At 42.1% G+C, this 22984-nt stretch overlaps 1 protein-coding gene across 3 annotated transcripts in view; it reads right to left on the reverse strand.

Annotated features, from left to right (window-relative positions):
- GLIS1 (GLIS family zinc finger 1) overlaps positions 1-22984 on the reverse strand; it is a 189512-nt gene that overhangs the window by 100426 nt on the left and 66102 nt on the right. For all 3 annotated transcript variants that reach the window (XM_035333435.1, XM_035333436.1, XM_035333434.1), the window contains one exon: positions 4769-4967. In XM_035333435.1, the coding sequence (XP_035189326.1) occupies positions 4769-4967 (199 nt within the window). The remainder of the gene's footprint in view (positions 1-4768; positions 4968-22984) is intronic.

The raw sequence follows: 22984 nt of genomic DNA on the forward strand, positions 1-22984 counted from the left end.
ACCAGTCTGAGGCACACAGCTGGTAGTGGTGCATCCACTGTTGATAGGTTCCTAAACTACAACAGTATGCAGCCAGTAGGGCCGCAATGACTCTAAGGCAATGAGAGAAATGAGATTCCTCCCCATTCATTGCTACAGAACAATCAGACCTTGCATTCTGCCACCAGAAGTTTAAAAAGACTACATTTAAATTTTTTAGAGGTTTCCATAATCCATTAGTTATAATTTCTCCCTTTAGGTTTGCACAGTTGGTCTCAGGGTAAACTTAAAGCACCTGGTTTTGCAGATGGTGAGTTTAAAAAAAAACACATCAGTATTCATGCATTATTTTTTAACATTTACAGAACCATATGTCTGTAAAATATGTGGCATAAGCATAAGTAAAAACCTTTTATTGCACATGTTTGGAAAACCCTGCCCTGCTTGCTTGTAGCTTCACTGCTCAGTAGAAAGTGTGCTGTTTTAAACTCATTCTGAGAAAGGTTTTACAGCATACCATGCCAGGCACAATATTTCCTATTATTTAGTTTCTTCTGTACAAGAACTCTTCTAAATAATTCAGTTTGTACCATAGCATAGTGGTCCCAAAGCCTCAGGCTAAAGTAAACACAACACGTCTCTTACATCACAAAAAGCTAACCCTATCCTTACATGCCAGCCCGTGACAATTGGTGTCATATTATTAAGCTTTCTGTAAAGCTCCCATCCTGCCAGAAATTCTTGTGAGGAGTTCAAGATAGAGTCAGTGCGGAGTACCAGCAGGATGGATACAAGCGCCCTTACCCTGAGACATACTACATTCTCCAAATTCCTAGTGACAACCATCTGCATTTCTAGCACAAGGTCTCACTCAGAGTCAGGACTGTATTGTTGTGATGCTGCTACCGTGCAAAACATGAAACAGTGACAGAGGGCAGTTTTGAGGCCTTTTCCAATAAGGCATTGTAATGCTTTATTTCACAAACAAAAGAGATGAAGGCACTGAATTTAAGCATCCTATTAGCACTACCTTGCACTGCCTACTTGATGGTAAGTGCAAGCTGCTTGTGCAGATCAGAGGCAAGTCTTTTCTGGGAGCTACAGCTTTCCCCTTAGCACTGTGTATTTAAATACGTGACATATTTTGTAATCGTTAACTCTGCTGGGAGCATCTGGCTTTGTTTCAATTTCCTGACATTTAAGTGGTGAGGTACAGAACATCAAAGTTGCATGAATGCAAACTTTCTGTATTCCTGGCAGAATTTTACCATCACTGGTCTAGGGAAAAGCCTGCAGGTTCCTCCCAGCCCTGAGGGTGGGGGGAAAATGGACACAAACAACACTAATGTGAGAGAGAGACAAGGTGTCTGGAACCCAAAGTGCTTTGTGGCTCTTCTTCCACCCTATTACTGCACTACTTGCTCCTGCAATGGCATCTAGCTGTTACAGCCAGAGATCAGATTCCAGGTCTGGTACACACAGGCAATGCTGGCCTTAAGAATTTCATAATCTCTGGGCAGCAGCCTAATATAAATGCGTATGAAACAAACAGCCAAGACAAGAGCGAGACGAACAGAGGATCGCATGGCAGCATGAAGCGCACTGTGTGGGCATGTGGGGGGCTTCCAGGTGAGTGGCCCTGGAAGGGAGTGGGGTTGGAAGGAGAGTATGTCCCATGGACATCTCTTCACAGGGAGCATCTGTGTACTCTGCTCAGCATACAAAGGCTGAACATAAGGCCTTTGTAGAGTAACAGCAGCCTCTCAGAGGATACTAAAACATTTCTAAAGAGACTCCCTTACGTGGTAATTGGAGCCAGAACGTGAGGCCTGTAGCACCATGCCAGAAGTACTGCAGTTCCCAACTGCCCTCAGAGGAAAAGACAGCTGTATCTGAGATCTCCAGATTATTTACAAAACAAAAGTACACGCCTTCAGTTGCCACTGTAAATGTGCAATCAGTGATAACTGGCAGCTTTAAGGAGCTAGGGGGGATTGTTGTGCTGCACATCCAGGGACCCTCTGCAACACTATCTGAGTGCTCCAGTGTCCTCCCTGGGTTTTATACGCTGGGCCCTGAGCACAGTGTGGGCGGGTTAGCTCTGGCTGATAATGGATTATCTGACAGAAGGCCAACATTTGCTGTGTGCTGACTCCAATTGTGGTGAAGAAGGTATTAGGACTTTTCCAGTCCCACACACATCGCATTCACAGATAGCATGTAGCAGCAATTATGTTGCACAACTTAAAAGCTATTAACTGAGTGGGGAAGAGGGGGCAGGAGGAAGAGGGATCATGATTCTTGGATTAAGGCAGTCAACCCTAGAGTAATTTTTTCTGATAGAAAGTAATTCAGGGAGAAGCTGAAGGGGATAACAAGTTTCAGTGCGCTGAGGGAAAAAGGACAAAGACAGTCATAACCCCAAGTCCTGAGGGAGATTTTGGATTGTTAGGGGAGGTGCTCTCTGGTTTGTCTGGGCTTTCTTTGGATGTTGCATATCCTAGAAATGCAGAGTGGTTCAAAGCTCAGTTTAGAGAGCTTGCTGGAATCTGTATCTTCGTTTCTATGCCTGTTACTAGAGCTGGACAGAACAACCAAACTGCCTGCAATGTCCCCCATGTGCTCAGGTATCTGTCCATTCCAGCCCTATTTCTCTCATATTTCAGATTGCAACCTTCCTTCTCTGAGGAAGGTGTAAATCTGGGGGGGCACAGAGTACCCTTGGCTCCCATTGACTTCACTGGAGCCCGATGGGCATTCGCCCCCACCTCAGCTACGTTCACGTACTTCTGGTTCTTCAGGGAAAGCCCATGCTTTTTGTTACTTGTTTGTCAAGGACCATTAGCATACCAAATACCATGAAGAGAAGTCATCCCTGCTGCTGTCCACCTTCCCTCACATGCCAAGATTTTGGCTCTGTACCACACATGTGGTGAGTAACACCAGGACAAAATTGGACATTGTGTCCAGGAGACCCACAGAGCACAGATGGGCTTGGCATTACCTTGCACATCCCAGACAGACAAAAGTAGTACCAGCCAGGTGGACTTACATGTAGAGAAAGACTGACAGGACACACCAACAACCCATAAAGGAATGGAAGGGACCTTCAAGATATTCTCTGAACATTTCCAAACTGTTGTTTAGGAAGCAGCACAGACTCAAAGCTTTAGACTATGCTATAAAGCAAAGAGGACAGAGCTAGGCCTGTCACCTGCCACTTTTCTCATGTTATGCAGCTGACAATCCTTTATGTTGTTCTGGGAATCTTCTCTCAAATGGGGGCTGGAATGGGTTCGTATTTCTGAGGGTGGGTACTGTGATCCACGGTATGCAGGTATCTGTCATTTCCTCATTATAAGTTTCACAAAAAGGTCCAAAAAGATCTAAGCAGAGTACTCTCTTTCTCCTTTTGTTTGCTCTTGCCCTAATTATCTTTGTTTCATAATTGTCCTCACTGACAGGATAAAAAAGGTTGGTAAGTGGCAATCCCACATTGCTTCATGAAGAAGCTGGGAGGAAGCAGACTTGAATGAAGCTTCAACAGCATCTACAAATCTTTGCAGCGATAGCAGAATATTTTGTTATGTGGCACAGATATTACTTGGTCTTTTCAAACAAACAAACAAACAGCTCTTTCCACTTGCTTGCCATATTCTGTGCGCCTCCTCTTCCTGAAAACACAGATGTTCTTACCCCACTAGTAAATGGAAAAGGGGAAATAAGACATAAATATGTACAATAAAATCAGAAACAGCCAGATTTCCAAGAACAAGCTATAGTCCATATTTCCTCTTGCTGTGACTATGGAAATTTGGGCCTGATAGTTTCATGCAGAGTGCCAATTATTCCAAGTATCTAAGATAAAGGCTGCAACTTTATTGAGGTTTTTCTTTTCTACAGCTCTTCAAAAAGGTCAAGATTATTCTGTATTACATCCTCTGCCAAAAAGCATTGTAATTAAAATAGATGGACAGATTTTAATTTGTAGCAGGCTTCTATTCACAATGGATGTCTGTTTAGGGTACTTGTTTAAAATCTGGTAATGTTAAATTTGTAACAACAACAAAAAAATAATGGAGTCCTGTGTTTTCATATAATTAATTTATAGCAAATGTTTAAATAGAGATTCTGTTCATAGCATATCCAACTACAGTGTATATATCAAAACCAGAGACCAAATTTTCACATTACGGCCTTAAAAGCAAATACCAAGGATGTGGCTGTATGGGAACATTGAAAATACTTCATTAAAGGAAATACTGTAGAAATAAAAGTGGCATTGGCTTCCTGTAGGTTTGATGGTGACATGCCAAATTGCCATATGGGAGACATTGGCTTAGGAGTAAGTATCATCCCTGCCTTCCAGGCTGCAAGCTGGAAACAGCATGGCATTGGTGTGGAGGGTGGAGAGTGGAGGTACAGAGGAGACAAGTCTGACCCTACTTAAGCCCCTGGCAAAACTCTCATTGACTTTTGAGCATGCTGGAAGAGCCCCCACAGAGAAGTTGTATTTAAACTTCAATGCAGGGGGGCTGCAGCTGCATATACAGTGACTCCTACTGGCACTGCTTTGGCTGGTTGTCTGTGCACATGTCCATATCCCTGCAGTGAGAACCTGCAAATGAGTAGTGTGGTTAAACGAGCATCCAAAGGACTTCCAAAATGAAGTAAAAGCCAAAAATACTCCTCCAAATATAGCACCCATGGATGCTACTCAGAAACAGTTACAAAAATGAAGCATTCCAGAAGAGCTAAGTATATCAACTGTCAAATCTTGCAGTAATACCTTATATCAGAGTGTGTCAAGTTCAGCTGACCAACATGAAGCAATCTCTCACAGGACAGTGGGTGGTCTCGCATGAGTGAGTTTCCTGTGTGGATGAACAGTCCTTGTCTGCAGACTGGTACTGAGCTATTTGTCATCTCCATGTCCATCATGTTCTTCTTCTCAGAGATCAAGTTACAATGATTGTAGCCACCATTAACTGTCAAAAAAAGAAGAAATTATCATAAGCCTTTGACTAAGAACAGGCTATACTTACTACTACACTGTTTGCTGATTTTGCAACTCCTTGTAAAATTCCTGTAAGTGGCAGTGGAAATGAAAGGTTTCACAAGGAAGCAAAAATTAATTCCAAAGGAATCTGTGAATTATGACTGTTTATTTCTCTTTTTAAGTTTTGTGGCTATGCATAATTTAACTCCAAAAAAAAAAAAAAAAAAAACCTTAGTATGATAGCTTCCTTTCCTTTTGTGTATTTTTATGGCAGAATCTTGCCTTTGTTAGGTTTTGTGGAGGGATGAGTCCCTTTATTTTCACGGAGAGAAGCTCTCTGAAAACAGTGACGTAAGTTGAGTTTTTCTTTGCAGACAATTATCTCTGTGATTATGACTTTAGATGGGCATGTTTCTCCTTTACTGCCAGGTCAACAGTGTGGAAAAAAAATGTAACTAATTTGATTCAATGTATGCATTTAACTGTATTTTCAATGTGAGCTGTTAGTATAAATTCTACTATTACTACTAATAATAATAATTTCTGTTTTGGTGAATACTACATTTCACTTGACTTGGAAAAACAGACTAGAGCTATAGCAATATTTTTCAGAATATATATATATAGCCACTAATGATAATTTAGTTGAAAAGAAAGGAAAAAGGGGAAACCAAGAACTTAGTATTGGTCAAATACTAGCAAGAAGTAACTTAAACTGAGGACCTGACTTTCAGACAGCTGCAGTCAACTGCAATGAATCCCTCTGAGTAGCCATATGACTTACAAACACCCTGATCACAAACTACCTACTTTACACTGCTCTTGAGCCCTGTCCTTCTACTGAAACCCATGGTGGACCTGCCAATAAGAGCACAAATTCTGCCATTTCAACACTACAATTTTGGTATTTCCCAGAGATACGGGTATAATAATAATACATAGGTACACAGATACCGCAGGATACAGCAAACGATATTTTCATGATATAAGACTAGGTAAAATTCTACTCATGAAGTCTTGCAATCAGCTGCAGCTTTGTTCCATTGTTTATGAAGTTCAGATCCGAGATTGTGGTCATTTTTGGCAGTACTGCTCTGGCACAGTTCCTCAAGAGCAGAGGTACCCTTCACACACATGAACCCCCATTTCCTCTACGTACAGCTGCTATCCTGAAGCTAACGAAAGGCAAGTGGGAGAGCTCAAGCTGCTGTGGTCCTCTATAATTACCGTCAATGCATGCTTTGAAAGCAATGAGAATGACATTCAGGTTTTTGGTGCACATAAATGAGAAGAAACAGGTGACTAGGGAAGACTAGAAAAACTAGAGAAACTGTCTCTGGTAACTGGAGAAACTGTGAAAGGGATCACAGCACAAAAGTCCATTTTCCTCCACTGGCTGGGCTCCACAGCTTCCCCATCATGCTTCGCAGCACCATTGTAAAGGGAAGACCACGGCAGATGAAGACGTAGTCCAGGCAAGGATCCAGACCCATAGAAAAGTGTGGGTACATGTGACACCCAAATTACAAGTCTCCTGAGGCATTATTGTGACATTTCCAGAATAGAATTCCTTGGTTCCAGTGAAAAGTTTTCAGTGTTTGGCTGATGCATTGCATTTCTTGATCATTTATTTGTATGACTAATTTTTTTTTAAGCTAGAATCTTTAAAATTGGACAAACAATATGGGATTTTTCTTAACCATCTCCAGGCACAATACTAAGGTACATCATAACTCTTAGAAAGCATAGGGCAGAGTTCTATATATAAAGTGATTGTGTAAGATTTTTAGGACTAATACCTGAGATTTTAATGTATTCAGATTATACAAAATGGGCCATTAACCTTCTTTACGGTAATTAATATTTTAGTTATTTCAGATTTATATTCAGAGACTGTGATAATTACTGATATTTATATTCACCGATACTCTGTGACTGCTCTAAAATGCTCTGAAGGTACAAAGCAGCTGTACAGAAATGGAGCACCTTTTGGCCTGCACAGAGCTGTCAGCTTGTATTTGGTGGGTTTGGACCAAAATGTTTAAGATCATATTGGATACCCTTCAGCTTACAGTGGGTGTTTGTGACAAGTAGCTCTGCCCTGGTTGTAATCATGGCATCAGTGATCATTATGGCCTCTGGAGTCTACAGCTCTGCAGGGCTTTATTCCTTTCCTATTCTGGCTGGTTCCTACCACAATTTAACTCATTTCAATGGTAATATCACAGAATCACAGAACTTTCTAGGTTGGAAGAGACCTCAGGATCATCAAGTCCAACTTCTGACCTAACAGTAACAGTCCCCACTAAACCATATCCCTAAGCTCTACATCTAAACGTCTTTTAAAGACCTCAGGGATGGTGACTCCACCACTTCCCTGGGCAGCCCGTTCCAGTGTCTAACAACCCTTTCGGTAAAGAAGTTCTTCCTAACATCCAACCTAAAACTCCCCTGGTGCAACTTAAGCCCATTCCCCCTCGTCCTGTCACCAGGCACGTGGGAGAACAGACCAACCCCCACCTCGCTACAGCCTCCCTTGAGGTACCTGTAGAGAGCGATAAGGTCGCCCCTGAGCCTCCTTTTCTCCAGGCTGAACAAGCCCAGCTCCCTCAGCCGCTCCTCATAAGACTTGTTCTCCAATATCTACCTTAGCAAAACTGCACAGACAGACTTGTGGCTATTAATTTGGATTTATGATTCACATCTAAAGGGTATCCAAATACACTGCTGAACATGGGTGAAAGAAGCCCTATACAATTTTAAAGGCCACGCCACCAAGAGATGTTGGTAAATCAGTCATACCTACAATATCCAGGGCACAGTTCCTCACGTTTTCCACCAGTAATATTTCCTGGAATATATGCAAAATGCATCTTCCCTCCAAAATACCATGGACATTTAAAAAAGGTTTTAGATTTATACTGGAATACAAATGGATAATAAATTGAATAAATACATTTATTTATTTAATAAATAAATATTAATAAAATAAAATTAATATTAATAAAAATAAATTTTATTTATTTATTAAATAAATAAATTTATTTATATAAATAGAATAAATGGAATAATAATTGGAATTTTTTTTTTCATTCCCCAAAAGATAAACATCTGAAATTCATTAGGGGTTTCTAAATACGCATTTTATCAATTTTATCATATTATCAAGACAAGGAAACCTGACGCTTTCACTCAAAATTCAGCGATACCAACTGTAGCACACGCTGATAGCCATTTGTGTGAAGATGGAGATTTCCTAGAATAACATGGACATTATTCCCATGCTGTCAAAAACGAGTATCTTCTCTTGTAACTGTGAAATCAGAAAATACATTTTCTCCCTGCCAAGGAACAGAACAGGCATGCTAAATCTGTGAAATTCTGTGTGTTTCAGACAATCTGCCACAGATTTGCCTTCAGAAAGTTCCTCACAGATTTGTAAACCAGAGCTGAAAATTGCTTGCACAACGGTGCCTTGTGTGAAGTCACACTTGCACCTGAACACCTCTGAAATATGCCCAGCGCACGGCAGTCAGGATAACGATGGACAAGTAGCAGCACCAGTGTCTCACCTTTTTTCTCTTTCCACACAGCAAACCACAACAAGGACTGCGAGGTGTCTCTGAACACAGACAACTGGAGTCTACATTCAAATGTTCAAGCACATGGGAGAGCAAATTCATTGCCTCCAGAAAAAAAAAAAAAAAAAAAAAAAAAAAAAAGTGTCTGGTTTACACCAGTGTAACTGAGAAGAGAATCTGGCCCTTTGACAACTGGCTTTTTTATGCAATATTAATATCACTGGCTGGCATAACACAAGATTTAAGCATTTTCCATGTCTGGAACTAGATCTCCTCTTTCACTGGTATCAAGGGGCCTTTAACCTACATACTGTAACTTACCAATACCAGATGAAAAGAGCACACTCCCTGCTTTACACCAGAGCCTTCACACTGCTTTCAGTAGAACCATAGCTATTTCATAAATCCATAAAAAAACTAATCCTAATTTACAGAGAGTAAATCTAATAAAAGCAGAATGGTTTCCAGAAGGATCTCATGGAAGTGGAATCCATCAAGGTAACTTTTGTCTTTCTCTTTTGCTGTCCGGCAGCTTTGATTTATATCTTTACATTTAAACACTCACAAAGGGAACGGAAGAGGTTGATGCAGAAGTGTGCAAAGGCTGCAATCAGGCAATTCCTTCCATATGAGTAATCAGGTTAGTTCAGCTTTGGCTATCTTGCTGCTTTCATTCGGGGGTAACTAACTTTGGGGGAGTGTTTCCGTGATTTATGCCAGGTTAAGACACGTGAGAATTGGTCCCACGGATTGTGACAGGGCTACACACCTCAGGAAGGACCGCTCACAACTGCTCAGGATCTGCAGAGTCAGCCTGGTGTTTCTTGCTAGGGGCACGTTCTCCAAGGGGAGAACAGCACCTCGTCACACGAAGGGAAACCTGTCTGTGTAACAACGAGATCAACGTTAAAAACGACCCTACTAAGGGGCAATTCTCTTCTTCCCTGGTAGCATCTTGTTTACCATTCTGGAAGGCTTCCTTCTTAGTGTTAAAATTAGCCTTTATGGTTGTAGATAGATAAGAGCAAGAGCTTATCAAAAGGGTAATTAATCGACAATAAACACATGTTGCAATGCTTTGGAGTTTACCTAATTAAGGCCAATGAACAAATAACTGAAATGATACATAATTGAAATGACTCACATTCGAAATAGAGATAGATTTGAAGTATTTGCCTAACATACTTAGATATCCCCAGAGCATTGTGGGTTTTGTGGTGAAGACCAAACTAGGTCATTTGCCTTTTTTTTTTCTTACTGCTTCATTCTCTTTAATTACTTCTTTTTTTAAAAGATTTTGCCATTCTCGGTTTTGTTTGGATGCAATGTCCAAAATTTACCACGACAACACTGAGAAATGGAACGCTGTTCCTGGCAGCTGGAGGAGTCACGGGGGGCCAGTGAAAGACCAAACGGTGCCACATTTTCTCCAACAAGTGAAAACCATCCATGCCCATCTATAAGAGCCCTCCAAGAGAAAATTATTAACCCAGAAGGTGCCAACGCAGAAAAAACAGGTATTATAGAGAAGGCCTGTACAAATGTTCAGCATCTCATTATGCCCAAGTAGTGCTGAATAACCTCTATTACCACACGGCTGGAGTGACTGCCGCAACTCCTACAGTCAGTAATTTACCAATGTTAAAATCGATGCTTAGCGTCATGCTGCCTGTTGGGAGGCTTGAACAAACTAAACATTTCAAAACGCAGAATCTTCAAAATGATTCATGAAAATGCAGCATTTTTAAAATAAATAAATAAATAACATTTTCCCAAAGGTTTCTATGCCTATTATGCCTTGAGAAACACACGGTTTCTCCTTCAGTTCCAGTGAAATACAGTCACAATGGATAGGAGTTTGGGCACACCTTTTTATACTGTGGACACAGCTTAAGAGGCACTTCAGAAGCATGTTGGTGTGACTAGCCGTGTATGACAGGCTACTTAAGTAGGCCTTGCCCAAATGAAATAGTTATTTTCACTTAGATCTTCAAGCTTGTAACAAGATAACCCAAATACAAACTTCCAGATCTTGGTCTGGAGACCCAAAGCTGGGATGGTCAGATCTTTTAATGATTTCTTTGCAGTCACTTGCACCGTCTAGTATGCAGCAAACCTCTAGGTATTTGGGCATCCAATGACTAGAAAGGAAAGTTCTGCACTTTCAGAGACATTTTTGATGACTTACAAGTCAATACAAAACTTCCAATAACATTCAATTTGATTTGAGTGTTTTGGTTTCATCTCTGTGTGATAGCAATACTGTACACCACTAGATCTCTTTTTTGCGGTTGAAAAAGGCAAGAAACCCCTCAGAGCTGAATAGTCCCAGACCACTGCGCTAAGGCGCAGAATTCCCTCCTTGCTCTATGAACTACGCTAGCAAACACAGGATCTGAACATGGTGCTGAGGAAGCAACTGCATCGAGAGGGTCTATCGAACAAAATCAACGCTACACAGAAAGGCTACTAAAAAATGTTCACGTGCAGTTGTGCGGTTCTTAAGCCCATTGGTAAGCCCATGGGGTCGAACATTTGGGCTTTCAATACGGCCACCTGGAACACCCAGTTCCTTTGGTTCTTTTCTGGTTCTTTTAGATCAGCAAAGGAAGGTAACAACTCTCTCTCCATGGCATCAAGGCGAGAGACCTCTGAGTCTCTTTTGCTGCTGTTTGTCCTCACCTAGACTGAAGTGGTTAACAGTGACAGCACTGAATTTTCACTGCCACATACAAAAGAGTTCGCATCTCATCAAGATGAACAGAGCCGCTCACGCCACACTCCAGGGTCACCCCAGGTTGGTTACGTTCTGTTCCCATTTGATGGCCTGTTTCATACAGCTGGTAGAGGCTTGGCTTTACTTTTTTATAATACCTGTACAATATCTCCAAAAAAATGCAGTATGTGAGAACCAACAGGTTCTTTAGTACAGAGCAAACCACACCGTACAGTGAGAGTCAGGCGGAGAAGCAAATTGTCCTACATTTGTGTATCACAACAGAGGTGACAGCTATTTGAAAATAGCTACAGGGATTCCTATTTGAAAATACATATGGGTGATATGAATCTATAAAAGGGTAGGGTTAAAACCGACAGCATTCAATAAAAAAGAAGGATCCCTTTCTTCCAAGTCTTTTTGAATCATCCTGTATAATCCTATAACAGAAATACTTTACCTTCACGTTGATGTATGAGTGAAGACAGAAGGACTAAGAAAACTCTTGTAAACTAAAACAAACGAGTTAGTGAAATAAATTGTAGAATATCAATCTTAAAAACTTGTGATAGATTAATGTAACCCATGTGTGTCTTTTTAGTAAAATCTGAACCCTAAGTGTTGGCTACATCTATATTTGTTATTTCATGTTCAATTTATTTTTCAAACAAGTTATTTGGATTGCTTTTTATTTCTGTTCTGTGGAATTTTTTTGCAGACTACACACGGTATTTTAAAAGAGTGAAAGAGTAGGGTTGGCACTACTGAATAAAGAAGCATGGTTAATTTTATATCAGTTGAACTTAACTCGAAAACGTTTCAGTAGTTTAGAGATCAATAACCTCTTCGTCTCTGAGCGTGCAGATAGATATGGCTCCCATATTTGACTTTGTCATGATATTTTAAAGACAGTTTAAAGACATAATTTAAAGAGAGTCCAACAGAAGCAGGCAAAGAATGCAGTAACATGCAATACATTGCATCGGTTTGCAATGTTACATGGCTTAGATTTCCAACAAAGACCTTCACAACACTTTTTGAAGTCTGAGAGCATGGCTGAGATTCAGGAGAGCACATGCCACGTGCTTAGGTTCCAGTGACTTCACAGCCTTAGCTGATGTTCTGTGTCAGGCTCTAGATGGCTAAGAATATAACCATTTTAGGCAACGGTGAATCGACCGTCAGAGAAGCAAAATAACTGCCTGCTATCACAGTGACTGTTTCACTGCACTCAGGCTTGGAACTCAACATTCTTGGCTTCCCATTTGGATTTCAGACCTCTAAATTACGTCCCCCAACAGAGCTGAGAGCAGACTGAAAATGACCATTGCACTTCTTTGTGGCAATCAGGACAAAACCTTTCCCAGCCTGATGAAACACAGGGCTTGTCGTTACATTCATTGTTACGGAGTTTTCTCGTCTTGGAATTACCTTTTGCCTGTTGCCAGGCAATCCGAAAAATATTGTTCTCAGCACATCTGGCCTTTTTTGTGGTCAGTTATCCTTCCTCACAGCTTGGGTTTTAGTAACAGGGGGAAAAGACATTAAAATAAATGTTTTAGGAAAATATTAAGCTCAACAAAACATTATTTTAATTAAAAAGGAAATCCTAAAACCTTCCTAATAGGCACTTGGAGAATATAAGCTCAATGTAATGAAATGCGATGTATTTCTTTTTCTTTTTTCCTTTCTTTTTTTTTAAGAAGACTGTATGGAATCGATTTAATTCTCAGTATTTCTAATAGATAGGATATATCATTGTAGTTTTCCTTGCGCTGCCAAACAGAGAAGAACAGGGGTGACTCTGCTGCCTAATGAATAAATATGTTGAAGGAGACACGAATGCAGCCCTTAGCCCCATTCTCTGTTCCCACTTCTCCACTCACCTCTACTTCCCTTTCGTTTCTAAGCTCAGTTTGAAACCTTCACTTCCACCACTGTCTTTAACCCTCTCCATCCTGTGCCCTGCCTTCCACTACACGTTCCAGGATGCCACAGATGCAACAGGCAGGTGCTGTGCTGTGCAAAGCTGGTGCTATCAAACCCATTTTACTATTTAGATGCACAAGCTTCAACCCCAGCTGAAGCTGGTCACGCTACCTGGGTAGCAGACAGTTGTATTTTTTTTCTATACAAACAACGCACACAGCACACACACGCTGCTGTCAGCCTACCTGGTTTAAACCCCTTGCTCTCATGGATCTCATGGGTTGGCCAACAGGCTGTGCTCCCAGAGACCAGGTGAACCAGGACAAACCAATCCATACCCTCTGAATAAATGCCACTGAGCATCCTGATGTAAGGTAGAAGACAACTCTACACCATTTAGGGTTATGTATACCTGCCCCTTGTCCCCTTCGTTTTTTCTTTGTTTGTTTGTTTGTTTTTGCTCTAGATGGACACCACCAGGGTTTTCTCAGCAGCCTGTAGGTTAAAAGAACTCCAGAGTGACTTTTTCAACATACAAGTTCACACATTTTCTGATGTGGGTGCTTGCATTGTTCCTGTTGTAAACATGCTTTCATCATCGATTATATGACTCCATTGAAGAGACAGGATCTTTCCATACATGCACAGTTTGAAAAAATCTATTCCCTTTGTGCTTTTTTCTCTAAGTCATCTAATTCACTAATAGCCAAAGCATGCCTCCTATGAACTGCATGTGGGTTATTGCTTTCCCATTTACTTATTAAACTCTGAACTTTTTAACTCCCAGACCTCCACTCCCCTGTATTTTACTTAGTCCATTTAGTCTCTCTTCTCCATGGAAGTTTTCGCCAGCAGACCATGTAAAGGCTCCGCAGGGGCTTGTGCTCTCCCAAACATTTGAAACACAAGGATGTGCAGGGAATGAAAGCTGGGGTTTTTGCCATATGGCACCTTGCATGTGTCTTGTGTAAACATATATGTCTCTATGTCCCAAGAAGGAATTTTATGTCTGCCTAGCTCAGCATGCACTCTATATATTAAAAAGGAAAAAACCTACCACCCATACTTCCAGCTGAGCACAACAAGAATTAGTTCCATCAAGATGTTGGGCTGAAAGATTTAGAAGCCTGGAAGTGTCACCAAGTCAGTAAAAGCCACAGAAGCTGACTTCTGCAAGGACAAAATCGATGTAGACACGCAGGCTTATGCAGAAATTTTAAACAAAAGAGGAATCTGGTAACCAAAAAGCATTTTGTTCTTTTCAATGCAAGCTAGACAGAGGAAAAGGACTGGTGGCAAGGGCATGCACAGCATCTAGTTTGAGGGATCTAATTCTGAAGCATATATTTGGAGGCTACTCTACTTATAGTCAAAGGAGGTAGAAAATGACTCACAGTAGGAATCAAAATGAATTGGGAGTCTTAAGAACTTTCCATGTTGGGTGCTAAAGCTGTGTCACAGAAATACTCCTACACACAAAGGGAAGACAACAGAGGGGAGCTAGTAAACCTGCACTGCACATCAGCTTCCAGCCATGGGCTGTCTTCCATTTGCTGGTCCCCCAAAACATGTAAATTAAGCTCCTTTTCTATGACAGGCTTCACGAGACTCTTCTCAACTGACATCTTCCCTCCAGGCTCAGCTGGAGCTTCTTCCAGGCATTTTTAGATCACAGGGATGAAAAATTACAGTTAAGAGACACTGGATCACTGAAGGCTACAGGTCCTCCTACCACACCTTGATTTCTCCATTCTTTTATTGAAAAGGAGACCTCTTCACATCCACACATTCCATGTAGAGTCACTGCAGACCTCTCACACTCACCAAGTAACCTACATCCCCAATCAACCTCTTTGTGCTCTTGTGTAAAAATGTTTTACAATGAAAACTCAAATCACTACCCCAAACAGGAAACCATTTCAGCTACACAGCCTCTTTGTTCAGTTACCACTTAATACCCAACACAGTAACAGCTTCTTTGCAGCTTAGAATTAAAACTGCCAGAAAGAGAATTCAAGACAAACAAAACAATCCCCTCCAGTATATGCTGAAAAGAGCAACAGCCTAGCCCTTCTACTTTTCATTTGCTGTTTTCTTTGTTTGACATTTCTTTCTGCCAGGATTTTGGCATTATTTCAAGGATTGATTTGAAATATATTTAACATCAAGTGATTTGCCATGTTGCTTTCTGTTTTACCAGAACTATGCTTAGGATTAACTCTATTCAAGTAGAATTTACCCTGCTGCACTCACTGCCAGTGAACGGACCTCTTGCAGGCTCTCCACAAGAGTGCACTTCTCCCTAACCTTGCACATCTCTGACAACTCAAAGAAGTAACTCCTGTTGATATGCACACCTACGCTCACAGCTATCTTCTATTTAATCTATTTTCTTGGATAAATCACAGAATAATGAGATTAGGGAACCCTTAGTGCAACTGGTTTTGGTTCTTATTTCTGCATTAAACTGTCCTCTGACAAGTGCCCAGAAACCTCAGTATAGAAGAACTTACAAAACATCCATGCAGAAGTAAAGGTTGCCTCCACCATGGTCTCAGCACTCCGTAATTCAGCTTAATGGCATAAAACAGTAAATAAGAACTCTGGTGACAGTGCCCATATTTGCACACTGCCCAGATTTGAGTGCTAGGGCATTCTGAAAACTCTACTTTGGGCTGGCTCTTTAGAATTACAGTGTTTTTCCTCCTGACTGTCCCAGCCCTCCGAAATTCACGAAGGGCATGAGATCATTCCAACATGCTGATCTAATTGATCCACTGAAACTGAGACAGTAATTTATGAATCATGTTGTATCAGGGTCCAGCTCTGTCCTTGCCTGGTTGTCAGTTAGGAGTCCCTGCCATAGCCAGTGAAATACCAATACTACAAAACTAGAAGGAGCAAAATCAGACCTGTGAAGTCTTCTAGAACTGGGTATTTAACAGTACACCGGAGAGTCCTAACATTTCAATTTGAATAAAAACTTCTACTGCTTAATTAGAGATACAAACACTGCAGCTGGCAACTCTGCAAATCTTGTCCACTAGCAAATGGAGCAGAAAGCCACAAAGAGAACAACCTTCTAACCAAAGTAGATTTAAGGGCCTCAGATCGAGAAAGTCTAGCCTGTTACGACTCCAGGCAGACTTTCCTGGACATTGCTTTCCTGTTTCCTGGACATTGCTTTCCTGTTTCCTATCACCTTCCACACTGCTAGCCTTGATAACGAGGGATAAGGATTTGTATCTGGAAGGTGCATTTTTATGTGAATTTAGTGCTGAAGAACTGTGGAGACTGAAACGTCCCTACAGGAGGTAAAGTGCAGTAAAAGCTGTGCAAGGTCCTGAAATGTCAGGGTGAAGGAGCCAGAAATGTACCCTGTAAGAGCTGCTTCTAAGTGGGAAACGGAGACCTTATGGTGAGGTGACAGAGCTTGTGAAGAGCAGATGTACTGCAGGAACACAGGGCAACTTCCAAACGCCACACAGTCCAGAGGCAGAACCTAGGAAGGAGGTTGGTGTGCTTGGTGCACTACAGGGCTGTTGGCTTATCAGATCTAAGGTGTATCTTTTACATAGGCATCAAATCTCTAAGTGATGGGGAATTGCTTCAGTGGCAGCTTGTTCCAAGTTCTCAGCATGAATTTTGTATAGCTTGAACTTTTTTGTCTTCATTTCAGAGGCACTGGGTCTTGTTAGGCCTTCGTGTGCTTCATTAAGGCACGAGAAGTACCTGGGACTTTCTCCCTCTGTAGATGACTTTAGACTTTGCTCCTACCTTCTCTTCAGTGACTAACTGGCCTTTTTCATTTTCTCACGGTAGAGAATATTCGCCAGATCGTGAATCATCTGTGTGAATCTCCTCTTGATCACAGCCAGTTTTTCCAAAGAACCTTGTTAAATTGTCAACACCAGAGCAGCACAGTGCTAGAACCATTAATAACTTCGAAGACAACAATGTCATTTGCCTCCTTCTGCCCGATACGTGCATAAACAGAGCTCTCCAATTTTTTCTTTTCTTATTATTCAGCTGCAGCATCAGAACAGAACCGCTCGTTCGGCCAGCAAATTCTTGATGTTTCACCTGAGGCTGCCTGGCTGGGTCCTATAAAGCTGCCCGGGTTTGGGGGAAGGGGGAAGGATGGTTATTCTGTTTTAGTGTGTGCGTGACTGCAATACAAGCTCTGCTAAGGAACAGAATAAAGTCACCAAATTATACTACTGTGCCTCCAAACTTAATGACCCAGAATGAGTTCTGCTGTCGATGGGCCTAACTCAATAGGCACCACTGAAAACAATGGAGTCCCCCAGTGTGTGACCAAAAAAGAAATAACAACTTTTTAAGGAATGTAGCAACTGCAGAAGCTCAGTAACCACTTATGAAACTGAGGGGGGAAAATCAGCCATTTGCATTTTTTGTTTACAGGCAAAAAGGGCTCCAGCAATAGAGTCACTGAGTGTGAGATTTCTGCTGTTTTAATTTAGGCTTTCTTAGGTTTGCCTTGTTTGGTTTAGCGCAAGTTCTGCAGAACACATCTAAACCCCGTGGCTGGTTTGCAGAAGGCGGCAGAGTGGGAGTAACTCAAGCCATTGGAAAAATAAAGGAGCTGGAAGCAGAAGGCGTGTGTCATCCCAGCCCCACGCTAAGCCATAGCCTTTTAGAGCTAAAATGATTGCTGTTAGAGCAGGGCATGACGCACAAAAATCCACATTTACCTGTCAGAAATCCCACATGATCCTGAACTGACTAAGAAATTAGCTTTGATGGGGGGGGGAGGAGGCAACCTCGGCAAGTACCCAACAAGAGAAAAATGAGGAATCTTTCCTTCTCATTGTCATAGCCCTTCGTCCGCATGGATCCTTGCAGCCAGCAAGAGGGAAAAGATGAGAGCAGCACGGCTCCAAAATCAGATTTGCAGTACAATGGAAGCACCGTGCTTTATTTGCGCTGCAACTGCTCAGCGGTGGTTTTCCAGGAAGAACAGCGAGGAAAGAAGGGACCGGCAGCAGCAAACCTGGGCCACTTCTGAGCCTGCTGCAGGGATCTGCGAGCTGTGATGCCCTGAGCTAACAAGTCCTCGAGCTGTGGGGTCACACCACACAGATATTTCCCACCTCCAGGAAGACAGCCTGTCTCCTGAGGTACACTGCCCTGGGGTCCTGGCCTAAGCTGGCAAAAATACACAGAGGCTGGTTCGATGGCAAGCCCTAATGCCAGCCGTCGTGCTGTCGGCCACGTGCCTTCAGATATGGTTAGAAGGCCCGAAACCCTACAGAAACACCAGTACATATGCTGCAGTGACTGGTCCCTGCAAGCAGGAGTGGCTTCCCAAAGCTCAGGTCTACGTTCCCTGCACGTCACTGTGTTTTCCTCTTCTCAGCGTGGAAAAGCAAAGTATCTTGTTTCTGTGTAACTGAATCCCAGCCATGTATATACAGCTAATGACTGGTTACACCACACATAATGAAGAGTCACGTTTTGCTAACTGCATAGAAAATAAACAAGCTAAAAAAGAAAACAATTACCGGCTTTTGTAGGAATCTCTCTTGACCTTCCTTCTGGACTCAGACCCTCAACGTTCAGACTGCTGTGCAATATAGCCACTGTTAGGCACATGCACTGCCTGCTCTGGTTTCGCTTCCCCTTTAAAGTCCACTGATATTTCCTAACTTTGCAGCAGGACATCCATCGCCGAGGCCAGAGCCTGAGAATAACTCCTGGGGTCTGTGGTCTGCTGCCAACCATCCTCGGCCTCTTTCCTGACATCCACCTGACGGAGGCGCAGCCGTGGTGCAATAGCCGAGCTATTGCCAGCTTTTGCTTCCAGGACACAGGCAGCGTTTGGGTTATAATGCCATATTTCTGCACTGGGATGACCAAAAATACGACCTCTGCCTCAGAAAGTTCACAGCCTAAGGGACTGAGGGGTACAAGCAGAGCAGGAAGGAATGGTGAGCCAGTGCCACTCAGCACAGCAACAGTGGCTTTGGCACAAGTGTCATTTAGTGCTCCTTATAGATTTTGTCTTCATCAGGAGCCAAACAGGGCAACCTTGTGCCATGCAGTAGGGACAAGTGCAGCCACAGGCTTGGGCTGTGCTGGTGTAGACCAGCAGGTTATGCTTGGCAGGACAGAAAGTGGGGAAGGGCTGGACCACGAGAAGAGGCAGGGTAAGAGGCAACACACACATGTTGCAGGTTCTGCCCCTGCAACCCATGCTCAGGGCTAAGGGAACCCCTCACGTTTCAGTGCTTTTCGAAGAGAAGAAAAGCAAATCCCTCCTAAACATCTGTGCATCTGGTGGCCTGTGTCTCCCTCTGCTCTCCCATAGTCTAAGACAAGCGCTGTGTCACAGCAGCGTCCCCAGAGGTGACACGGTGGCCTGCACACCTCTCTCTGTGTGTGTGGACATTGTGGGTTCTCTCCTACAGGAAAACGGTATCAGTTGTTTCATTGTGCTTGGACAGGGACATTTTATACGGAGGGGTGGAGATGGAAGGAGAAAAAAAAGGGGCTTACACTGACAAGTGGCTGGTGGGGATAACGACCCCAGTCAGAGTCTTGTCTTCTTATAAAAAACTCTTGACAAACCCCAGCATCTGGTAGTTCAGCTGTGGGTTTCCGCTGTTTATTTTTCTATTCCAGTGCTCTCATCCCTATGCACTGCCTGTGCCTGGCTCTGTTAAGCATTCCAAGAGCTACGCAGCATAATTGAAAGAATAAAAACCCCAGGCTCAGCATCAGGCACGTACAGAAAAAAAAAAAAAAAAAAAAAAAAAAAAAAAACAGGAAACTGCTTAAATCCTTCCCTGCATTGATGGGAACGCAGGCAATAATGCCACAACACCATACCAGGCAGGTCCAAGGTGAACACAAGCCAGGAGTGCCAAGCCCAGCAGTATTTTCTGAACTGATGATCAGACGCACAAACATCGAGTTAGTTTGGGAGTGTTAGTTAGTGGGAGCCATGCCCAACCCCTGTGATGCCCTCATGTCCTCTTCATTTCAAGGAGCTTAGACCTTTCTCTATTTCTCTTCTCCCTCTTCACCTCCACATTGGTAATCTCAATAACAAAACCAAACATAACCCTACTGCCTTGGCTCACTATCATCTGCCTAACACTGCTAATACTCAGTCTCTGACATCTCTTTGTGGATGACAAGTATTTAAGGTAGCTCCTTGCAGCCTCAAAGCAGACCCCAGCACCTGCATCCTCCCTCTCTTACTTAGCTCCCGAGATGCAGCCATCCTCCTAGACGTAGTAACTTACCCCGCGAGGTGTCTGTGCAAAGCCTCAGGGGGCTGCTAATGTCTCACGGGCAGGAATACAGCCTCTCTCTCAAAGCAATTTTAGAAAATCTTTAGCGAAATGCCCTATCTTTCAGTTTGGGAAAGCTGTGTTCTGCATCTCATCAGCTGGCCACCAGAGCTGTTAACTGTAACTGGTGATAATCACAGGAGACTTTTATTCACTGACAATTCATTGTCTGTAATTATTACTCTGTTCTTATAAAAGTTACCTAAATGCTGTGCTCACAGCTACAACAAGAGCATTCCCAATGCCAACTCTCAAACTGTTTTCACTTTTAGAGATGCATAATATTGAAAGCAGATGTACCAAATTGATTTTTTTTTGCAACATACTGTAAATGTTTTTAAAATGTGACTCTAGTACAATGCATGTCAAATGGTCAAATTCAAGGTAGAGCGCTGCCAAAACCAGAAGACAAATGAAGTTTAAAATCAGTTCTGACAGATTAAATGGAGATACTTTGAAGCCATAAATCAGATGGCCAGTCTCTAGGAAGTTAATAATGAACGTATCTTTTCTCCATACTTATTACCTCAAAGATACACAGAAAAACAAGCCAACATCATTTGCTGCAAAAGCAAATTTGTGCCTCAGTGTCTACAACACTTCACCCGAGCAGCAGTGAAAGTATGACCAAGTCCATGTCCCCATATTTGCTTGTTGTGAAGACAGATGAAAGACTAATATTTGTACGTAAGACACCACTTCCCAGAGTTTGGGATCGTTGCCGAAAGTAAACATTTGAGCCTACAGCATTTTCAATAACGGGCACATTCACAAACCAAGGATATCTGGAGGTTTTTTTCAACATTTGTTACGAGCAAATCAGTGTCTGTTTCAAATCGTTGTTGTGTTTTTGTTGTCTTTTTTTTTTTTTTTTTTGTAAAATCACATTCCACGAGAGAAAGGACAGCAGGATATAAATTCTGTATGTAAGGCATTATTCTAACTCCTGTACAATCTGGTTGGTTGTATTGGGTTAATTTCTTCACATGTAAAATGATGCATGCAAACAAAACCAAACCAAAACAAAGAAGGCAGAGCAAAATGTTTTCCAAGCTTTGCAACAGCGTGCTTACAGTGTTTATACAAATAGTGAAGTCTGGCTAAAAGAAGCATCTGACAGCTCTGTGCTGCTCTTAGACACATGACTCCCATTTGCCATTTATTCCGTGTAGGCAGAATTGGGTGCCCAGGCAGAGCCCCAGTGAAATTCCTGGTGCAACGCATGAATGCAAAGTTCTGCTTGCACACATGCCGTTGCTGGATTAGATCTTGTGTGTTGTGCACTCTGTTCCGTGCTTGCTCAACGTGCTCCCACTGAAGCTGGAGAAATCTAGATGTAAACTGTCCTGGAGGAATTAGGTACTACAGAAGGCATAATAAACAGAGGGCTAAGAAATTTGTTCTCAAAAATATGACTTCCATCTCTAGTTTTCTTTTGTCTTAAAAATGATATTGCAAAATCTGCTGGCATGCGTTCTGCTTGGACATCAACAAACTTCTTAAAGAGGGCAAGGTCTAGCCAAAATGCAGCACCTGACAGCAACCTCAGCACGGATAAAATGAGGGAGTCTCAGCAGGCTGCAGGAGAAATAATTGTCGCAGTAGCATCCTATGTTGTCAAATCAGGAGGGAGAAGATGGGATTTGCACTTTCATCTGTAAACATGTAAGTGCCAATACAAACACTAGCATTTGGGAATACCGCATGGATTCAGGACTCTCTGTAGAGGTTAAAGCCATTACAATAATCTAGACATATGGGGAAATAAAATTCTCTTCTGATGAGCTTGCTGGTGATTCATTAAAATGACACCCTGCTGTCACTGTCCACTGGGCTCGGCCACTCTTCACAGGCAGCAGTGAAGAGCTTTTCACCAGCATCAGGGTCTGTGAAACGTTCTTCCAACACACACTACTCCATAGGCAATTTCTATTAAATATAACTCTTTCTGCCTCGATCCTGGTGCCAAACTGTCCATTCTACTTCCAGCAAAAGCATCACCAACTACTTTAAATCAGTATGCAACATCACCAGCTCTTGTAATTACTGCCAAATTCTTCCAATCCAGAGATATTAGCATTTAAATGACAGATACTCGAGCTTTAATCCTATCACACACATCTCTAAGTAAAGTTCCTCTGGAATTCAACAAAATGCCTTGAGGCTTGTGCAAGTCACTAAATAAATCAGCTGGAAGAAGGAGAAAAATGCACAACACAGGGACAAGCAGAACTTGTTTGCTTTGTACAACAGCATTTTCATTAGTATGTGGTGCCACATTCTTCTGCTCTTCAGAATATTATATCTGAGTTAAAACCTGGATTTTAGGCAATGCAAGGTTTTCCTCTGGGAGTCTTTATCTTCTGAGACAATTTATTGTATGGTTCTCTGAAGGGAGCTGCTATTCACAGAAAAAAAAAAAAAAAGAAAAAAAAAAAGAAAAAAAAAAAAAAAAAAAAAA

Source organism: Oxyura jamaicensis, chromosome 8, assembly GCF_011077185.1.
Source record: "Oxyura jamaicensis isolate SHBP4307 breed ruddy duck chromosome 8, BPBGC_Ojam_1.0, whole genome shotgun sequence".
Classification (NCBI taxonomy): Eukaryota; Metazoa; Chordata; class Aves; order Anseriformes; family Anatidae; genus Oxyura; species Oxyura jamaicensis.